Source organism: Saprolegnia parasitica, assembly GCF_000151545.1.
Source record: "Saprolegnia parasitica CBS 223.65 unplaced genomic scaffold supercont2.59, whole genome shotgun sequence".
NCBI lineage: Eukaryota > Oomycota > Saprolegniomycetes > Saprolegniales > Saprolegniaceae > Saprolegnia > Saprolegnia parasitica.
The window spans coordinates 190444-199505 of NW_012156453.1; the positions used below are offsets into that span (position 1 = coordinate 190444).

General features: G+C 58.3%; 1 protein-coding gene across 1 annotated transcript; it reads left to right on the top strand.

Annotated features, from left to right (window-relative positions):
• Nucleotides 1-1595: 1595 nt before the first annotated feature.
• Nucleotides 1596-7922, top strand: SPRG_10713 (hypothetical protein; the record flags this gene model as incomplete). Its single annotated transcript, XM_012349946.1, has 17 exons — nt 1596-2375; nt 2431-3324; nt 3376-3730; nt 3792-3975; nt 4035-4315; nt 4362-4559; nt 4607-4769; nt 4817-4940; nt 4990-5270; nt 5325-5451; nt 5501-5705; nt 5753-5930; nt 5976-6352; nt 6399-6558; nt 6608-6780; nt 6837-7571; nt 7625-7922. The coding sequence occupies exons 1-17, from the start codon at nt 1634-1636 to the stop codon at nt 7920-7922; spliced, it is 5475 nt and encodes a 1824-aa protein (XP_012205336.1). The 5' UTR covers nt 1596-1633.
• Nucleotides 7923-9062: the final 1140 nt, after the last annotated feature.

Below are 9062 nucleotides of genomic sequence, written 5' to 3' on the forward strand. Positions count from 1 at the left end.
TAGGAACCGAACCTCCTGGATACCCGGGATTATATGTCTGTTTCGGATTGGTTAAAATGTTGTTGCTTGCGTAATATGATTGGACAGCTCGCAACCATTCATTGATGCGTTTTGACAGGCCGTCATGTCGCTCGTGATGTGCATTGACGGGCCGGTCTTGCTACTGAAGTTGGTGTAACGAGGCTAGTCTACATTTAAACAGCAAGCAAGCATCGAACGAGCGCAAGGCGCGCGCTGAGCAGAAGCCGAGCGAGAAGCGGACCCGCGCAGCAGCCCAGAAAAAGACGCAGCGCCAAGGTAATCGTCCCTCCTCCAACACACGGCACATTCTCAACGCAGGAAATCTTGCCGATCCACAGTCCGCACCATCATCAAGCACCCCCAACTACATGCCACTCGCAAGTCTGCGTCCTGGATTAGGCGCCAATCCCATCCAGGCGCAGGTTGTCTCCAAGACGTACGCCACGCACGTCTTGCCGACAACCTGCGCCTGGATGGGATTTGCGCATAGTCCAGGACGCAGACAAATAGCTGGGTAGCACTGGCTGGGTAGGGTCTTGTTTAGCCTTGACTAGTATTTTGCCTTGACACGCTTGCGTGCCTACGGTAGTGCCACGTCAAATAATATCATCGTAGTTATTCAACACGAAACGTATGCACGACAGACACGCCTCATGTAGTAACTTGTGCTCGCGAATAGGGCGCGCTCGGTGCGGATGCGGCTCGTGCGCCATGGTCGGGTGCGTTGATGCGCGAGTCAAAGGCCGTCGACCTGTACGTGCGTGTCATGAGGACATAGTTGACCGCCAACTTGATCAAGTCGAGCGGAAAGTGCCACAAGATCGACCAGAGCCAGGCAATTACCACCACCGCAGCCGACAATCGCAATGCGGTCACTCGGATACCCGTGAAAGTGTACTGTACCCAATCAGCGACGCCACGACTTCCACACAAATACCAGCAGTAGGAGATCTGTTCTGCCGGGCTCATACCTCTTTTTTCATCAAGATTGTTTTTTGGACGACTTGCTAATGAAAGCAGAATCAACGTGGGCCGCAGCCCGATGGCAAATAGCAATGGATCGATGGCGTAAATGTGGGGTCGAAAATGGCTCTTCAAGATCCGAATTGGACCAATCAGAAAGCGCCAAGAAGCCGATGCGGATCAACGCGAACGGCGCCATCACAGGACGCACCAGGCTATTTCGATTTATTGGGAGTCCACATTAATCTATTTTGATTGACAACAAGTCAAGTCGGATTCTTAACACCCATTTGTGGCTGCTCAAAGTTCCTGGATGACTCGAGAGACAGCCAGTGATGCCTCAACGACAGGGCGCAGACGCACGTTCCAATCACGAGAGCCGCCTCGCAGCCACGTCAATACACACGCGAGTCAACTGTAGCGATGGGGCTCTTATCATTGAAGAGCACGGGCCATAGTACTACCACCGTCGCCATTGCAACGGTGCATGCAAGAGGGGGGAAACCTCTATCAATACATGATTTCATGGATGCAGTGTGGAAGTGTATTAAAAGAAACAGTATTTTCTGAAACGGTTGTTACCGTGGGTTTCGACCACATACAAAATCCAAGTCTAGCCCTACTCGACGTCGCGTGACAGCCGACGACGATGGACACGCTTGTGGAGCGCTCGTTGACCAAGATCCGCAAGCTCACGGGCCGCAGCCAGCGCGACCTGCGCGAGGCCTGCGACGCGATCCTGACCAAGATCGCGTCGGCCAAGAGCGCGGGCCCGAGCCACCTCGAGGAGGCCGAGGTCTTCTGGCCGCTCCTCCTTGCGATCCTGGGGCGCCAGCCCAAGCAGGCGTCGCAGGCGCTCGACTGCATCGAGAAGCTCATCTCGTACGGGTACCTCCGCGGCAGCGGGAACGTGACGCCGTCGATTGCCGAGAAGCTGCCCATGGGCGCCGCCAAAGACAAGGAGACTGACGACGCGAACGCCAAGGTCACGCTCATGGACGCGGTCGTGACTGCGATTTGCAGCTGCAACGACCACCACGACGAAGAGGTCCAGCTCCAAGTGCTCAAGGCCGTGCTGCAAGCCGTCACGAGCCAGAAGTGCGAGGTCCACGAGCACTCGCTCCTCAAGTCGGTTCGCGCGTGCTACCACATCCACCTCGTGAGCAAAAACACGATGAACCAGACAGTTGCCAAGGCCACGCTGCAGCAAATGGTCAGCGTTGTCTTCCAGCGTATGGAGTTGGCCGAAGAGGAAGCCGCGCGGGCGGCCAAGCCGTGCGAGACCAAGCCGCGTGAGACCAACGATGCTGGCATTGCGACGCAGCGCAGCGAGTCGTCGTCTAGCATGGACAAGCTCTTTGTCGCGTCGGCCAGCCAGCCCATGTACCCCGGTACGCCACACCGCCCTATTATCTCCATGACGTGGCTCTTATACGAAACGCACAGATGTCATGCGCTGCCTGCAGATCGAGTACCACGAAACGCCAATGAAGGCGCCTCCGCTCGGCCTCGAAGCACTGGTGATCGACGACGACGACGCTGCTGCGTCCAAGACACCGGCGATGCCCGCCTCGAACGCCTTTACCTCTTCGTTCCAGAAGGATGCGTTCTTGCTTTTCCGGTCGCTCTGCCGCATCTCGATGCGGTCGCTGGCCGAAGACGCCGCATCAGGGGCGTCGACGAGCATGACAAGCGCGGGCCCGAACCAAGGTGCGGACGACCCGTTTGCGTTCCAGAGCAAGCTCGTGTCCCTCGACCTGCTCCTCTCAATCCTCAACCACAGCGGCCCGGCGTTCCGGAGCAGCGACAAGTTTCTCCAGCTCGTGCGGCAGTACCTCTGCGTCTCGCTGTTGCAGAACTGCACGTCCAACTACACGCAGATCGTCGAGCTGAGTCTCCGCGTCTTTGTCGAGCTCATTGCGCATTTCAAGGCGCACCTCAAGGCCGAGATTGAGGTGTTCATCACCAACATCTTTCTTGGGATTCTCGAAAGCGAGAATTCGAGCTTGGACCACAAGCTGCTCGTGCTCGAAGTGCTCAAGCAAATCTGCGCCGACGGCTCGATTCTCGGCGAGATCTTTCTCAACTACGACTGCGATTGGAACTCGATGGATCTCTTTAAGCGCATCGTGAATGCGATTTCAAAGATCGCCAAGGGCAAGAAGGACGCACCGGGCGCGACGGCCAACGGCGCCAACCAAAAAGTCCGTGGCGCGATCTTGCCCGAGACGATGCTCGTCATCAAGGGCCTCGACTGCTTGACCGCGACGGTCGCGTCGCTTAAAAAGTCGGCCAATTTCACCGCCCTAGACAAGAAGGAGAAGGAAGCGCTCGAAGCACGTATGCCGATATTCGCATAATGGGTTTGCATGCTCATTATGGCATGTGTAGGCGATGACTCGGACGACGACGAAGCCACTGGTGGCGAGAAACCGGCGCCGGTACACGCACCCAGCACGCCGCACCACTTGTCGCCTGTCGAAGCGTTTGACCGCAAGAAGAAGCTCCAGGAAGAGCTCGCCGAAGGCATTCTCAAGTTCAATCTGAAACCCACCGACGGCATCAAGTTCCTCGTCGCGCGCGGTCACATGGAAAACGCGCCAAAAGACGTGGCCCGGTTCATCCACGAGCACAACGCGCGCTTGGACAAGACGATGGTCGGCGACTACCTCGGGAAAGAAGTGCAGTACCAGAACGGGTTTTGTCTCAAAGTGCTCCACGAATTCGTCGACGTGATGGATTTCGGGTCCGTCGGATACTTGTGCAATGGATATCGATATATGGATAGTGATGGTATATGGATATAGGGGCATGGAGATTGACGTGGCGATCCGTCATTTTCTCGCCGGCTTTCGCCTTCCCGGCGAGTCGCAGAAGATCGATCGGATGATGGAAAAGTTTGCCGAGCGGTTTTGCTACCACAATCCAGGTGTCTTTACGTCGGCGGACACGGCGTTCATTTTGAGTTTCTCGATCATTATGCTCCAGACGGTACGGTGGAGCCTCCAGCTTGACCTGCTTTTTTATCCGTGGGATCTTATCGATGCTAGGATCTGCACAATCCGTCCGTCGTGGAAGAGAAGAAGATGAAGAAGCACCAATTCATCGGCAACAACCGCGGCATCAACAACGGCGAAGACCTTCCGCCCGAGTTTCTCAGTGGCATCTACGACCGCATCAAGGAAACGCCGATTTCGCTCAAGGAGGACCTCGATCTGCAAAAGAAGTTTACGCCTCAAAACGGCAACGTCCAGTCGACCGACAAGCAGCGCCGCGAAGCGTACGGGAAGGAACGCGAGGCCATGGTCAAGCAGTCGGAAGCCATTTTCAAGCGCCGCATTCCCGCGTCGACGCCGCGCGACGCCGCGCAACGGCAGCGGCAGCAACAAGATGCAACCCGCGGGCTTTCAGCTCATTACGGAGCAAACCGAAGTGTCGTACGTCCGCCCGATGTTTGAGATTGTGTGGGCGCCGCTCTTGGCGTGCTGCAGCGTCATTTTCGAGACGTGCGACCAAGCGAGCGCGGTTGCCTTGTGCCTCGACAGCTTCAAGCACGCGATCCACCTCAGCTCTCGGTACTGCACTTGAACTACTATTCCGACATGTCCATACCGTCGCGTAGGCTCAACATGCCGTCGGAGCGTGACGCGTTCGTGTCGATTCTGTCCAAGTTTACGGGTCTCTCGACGTCCAACTCGCGCGAAATCAAAGCCAAGCACGTCGAGGCGATCAAGGCGGTGGTCGCTGTCGCTGTCAAGGAAGGCAACCATCTCGGGGATGCCTGGGTACGTGCTGCCTCGCACATATGGATGCGCATACGGACCGTGTGTAGCGTGAGATTTTGCAATGCCTCTCGCACCTCTCGCGGCTCCAAGCGGTGGCCGAAGGCGCGGGCACCGACCCGCATTTCTTCAAGCAGACGACGACACCAACGCCCAGCCTCGCGACCCCTGGACGTACGCCACGCTATTTTATACATGGGTATCTCCAACTCGACGTGTCTAGTCGGCGGCTCGTTCAAGCTCTTTGCACGGGGCAGTGTGGCCAACGGCGTGCTCGGGGTGGCAGGCGCGCCGTCGCCGTCGCCGTCGACGTTCGAAGACCTCCTTATCTCGCACGCGGCGCTCGAGGAGGAGAACGCGGCGCGCGTCACGGCCGAGATCGACCCGCTTCAAGTCGACCGCGTCTTTAGCTCGAGCGTGCACTTGAGCAACGCCGCGATCCAAGAATTTCTCTTGCAGCTCTGCGTCGTCTCGCTCACCGAGTGTGCCGGTGTCTCTGGCCGCGTACGTTATCCGTCGTCCTTGAACGTATCGGTCTCAGAGGGAGATATCCCATAGGTCTTGAGCTCGCGCGATATGAACCAAAGCGCGGCGCCCCGTGTCTTTTCGCTCCAAAAGCTTGTCGAAGTCGCGGACATGAACATGCACGCTCGGTCCCGCGTCGTGTGGGCTGCCATGTGGAAGGGTAAGAGGCCGCAGCAACCAGATCCGAGTGCTCATGGGGTTTCTCGTAGTGCTCTCGCGCCACTTTACAGCCATTGGCTGCGACGACAATCTGAGCATCGCCATGTACGCGATCGACTCGCTCAAGCAGCTCAGCATGAAGTTTCTCGAGAAGGACGAGCTCCGGGACTTTAACTTTCAGCGCCTCTTTTTAACGCCGTTCGAGATCATCATGGCCAACGCCATGTCGATGGAGATCCGCGAACTCGTGCTGAGGTACGCAATATAGTTATAGCTCATGCGGTCTACGACGCGTGGTGTAGCTGCGTGCAAAACATGATTCTGGGCCGTGTCCGCAACATCAAGTCGGGCTGGAAGACGATCTGGGGCGTCCTCCGCGTCGCGGCCGAGACGTACGACCACCTCGACGGCGACGACCGCATTGTACAAATGGGCTTTGCGATCTCCAAGATGATTCTCGAGACACATTTCGACCGCGTCGTACGCATCCCTATCCTCCAATCGTTTACGACGAAGCACGGCTAGGTCTCGGTCTTTGTGGACGCGATCGAATGTTTGCTGGCGTTTGCCGTCTGCGGCGTCGAAGAAGCGTCGGATGTGGCGGCCAATAGCAACTTGACCAAGATGGCGAAGGAAGCCATCCACGTGCTGGAAGTGTGCCTCACGCAGCTCGCGACCGGCCACGTCATCGAACAAGTGCACACCGACTCGCCAGCCAAGCGCACGACGTTCCGATCGCAGCTCGCGCTGCGCACGCACGTGCTCAATAGCGCCAACGAGGACGCGATCCGGTACCAAAAGGAAGAATCGGCCGACGACCTCGTGAGCGACGCGCCCATGTCGCCGCGCGTGACACCCGTCACGGCCATCTACACGGACTCGCAGCTGCACACGCGTCTTTGGTTAGTTCAAACTATCGACGGCAATAGTATGCGACGGTCTCGGTAGGTGGCCCATCTTGACGGCGCTTTCGACGCTCAGCTGCGACAAGCGCGTCACCGTGCGCGTGATGGCACTCGATACACTCTTTAGCTCTCTGCACCGACATGGCCCGAAGCTCTCGCCGGGTCTCTGGAGCATTGTCTTCAAGGGCGTTTTGATTCCGCTCGTACACGATACTATCTTGGCGTTGGGACATACACAAGAGGCGTGACTAGATTGGCGACATTCGCGTGCTCGAGTCGACGTGGCCGGATGCAAAGGGCAGCGCGGCCACGAGCACGAGCAAGATGGCGCTGCTCAAGGTCGCCCACCTCTTTGGCGTCTATTACGACGCGATCGGCTTTCTCCCCGAGCTGCTCTTTGCGCTTTCGGCGTGCATGGTCGACGAGTCGGAAGCAGGTAGTCCATATTTCGATGCACCACAGGATGGATTGTCTATTGCAGATCTGGCGTGCGCGGCCGCCTCGACGCGTCGACGCTCGAGACGCTTCTCGTCACGCACGGCAGCAAGTTTCCCGAAAACGTCTGGGGCCTCATTGCCGACGAGCTTCGCCATGTGATGCAGCTCACGCAGCCCACGTGGTACGATATGACGACGCTACATGATGCATGGTCCAAGAGGATGATGGTATGTAGGGTGCTGGCGGATGCGCCGGCCATTGCGTCGCCCCGGGCGACCGCGCCCATCTTGTTTTCGCCGCGGTCGCGCAAAGAGACGTACCCGCCAACGTTCATTTCCATGTATCCGAGCGTCCTCGCTGCGCTGCACTTCAAGTTTCACTCGCTCCCGCGCACGGAGGAAGCGCGCCCGGCGACGGGGTATCCGAGCAAGAACCACCTCCTCGTGCACCTCTCGCTGCAGGTCGCGATCGGCCACGTGCTCTCGAGCAAGCTCCCGGCCGGCCTCGCGGTCTCGGACGGCCACTTTGACGCGCTCCTGCAGAGCCTGCGCGAGAGCTACGTCTTTGCGCGCAAGGTGAACGACCGCATGGACGTGCGCACGACGCTGACGCGCGCGGGATGGGTCTACCCGATGGCCAAGCCCGAGGCGGACCTCAAGTCCAACTTGCTACCCCAAGAGCTGAACGGGAAGCGCGAGTACCTCAAGGTGCTGTTCAGCCTCCTCGCGCACACCAATGACGAGGCCAAGAAAACGGACGCACGCCGTCAAATGACAGAGTACGTCGTCGTCCGAACCTCTAAAAGAATCTGGATGGATACGTCCAATGTAGTTTGGTCAAGCGTGTGCTGTGCGAGTACCTGCAATGGAGCCGGCACAACAGCAGCAGCGCCGAGCACGGCACCGAGACGACGGACGTGACGCTCGACGAGCAGTGGCGGTCCATTAGCTACGTGCCGGCGGTCGTCGACATTCTTGTCGCGCTCGAAGGGTGGCCGACGGACGAGTGGAAGCGCCACGTCCAGTGGCTGTACCCGCTGCTCATCGACCTCATCAAGACCAACGACAAGGACGTGCGCAACGCGCTGCACACGGTCCTCGCCCACAAGGTTGGCTCGTTGCTGGCGTAGTTGCCAAGCCTACCACGACGACGCGATAATGGAATCTTGCTGTTTGCATGACACGGCGATGGATCGCGAACCGTCGTGTCAGAACTTTAGACGCGCCGTCCGAGATGTAGGGCCAGGTAGAGACAGTCGACCTCCTCGAACCGGCAACTGGCATTCTCCGCGAGAGGAGGGCAAGGGTTTCAAGGTCGAGGTTTTGGGCGTCAGTCTTTGGTCGTCAATTGCTGCTAAAGTTGCGCGCGAGGGCTCGTAACTGCGAGGACAATGGGCCGAGTCATCGAGTATATTACAGCGCCAGCTGAGTTGCGCCTACAGGCGGGACCAGGTGGTCGTGGTTAGGGCGACCTGTCTACGCACGTGATTCGAAATATTAATATGCAACTCAACACCTCTCGCAATAAAATTGCATGGTCGACAGCAGCGGCGGCAATTAAAATGAGATATTTTAATCCATCGGTTCGTTGTAGGGACATATCGCGCGCCCTTCTTCTCTACCCAACGTTCTGATGTCAATTGTGACCCATTGCACGAACCAAGTACATTATCACGCGATAGCACGAGAGCATTGGCGTATCATCCCACGGTATATGTACTTGATTAGAGGAATTCCGGCCACACCGCCCGCCGCTACGTAAACAGGAGCATACTGAGACGTGCGATGATGACCCAGTGGTGGGGACCGGCGATCATTTCGCATTTCGCCGCCACGAACGAATGACGCTGGCCGCACCACCGGCCTTTGGCCGACCGATGCTCCTGCCGCCGCTCACGTCGACGTTGTCGCCGTCGATCGCTCAGCAGATGAAGCAGTCGCGGCCGCTAACACCGCTCGCACCCTTTCCATACCATGACGAGCGGTCGCCCGTCTTCACGACGCCCCGCCACGAGACGACTTCGACCGTGCACGCGCTTCAGCCGCCCTTCCCGCACTACGAGCCGAGCTACGCGTCACCGCTCGCCCACCGCCCGCGCCTCCCGCCGGCCTCGTGGCTACTTCAGAAACCCGAGCTGACGTACTACGAGTACGCAGCGCCAAGCCCCGTGTACCATGCGCCGCCACCACCACCCCATCGTTTGTGGCGCCACCACCGACGACTGCGACCATCGACGAGGTGCGCGGCGAGTGCCTCGACGCCCAGTGCC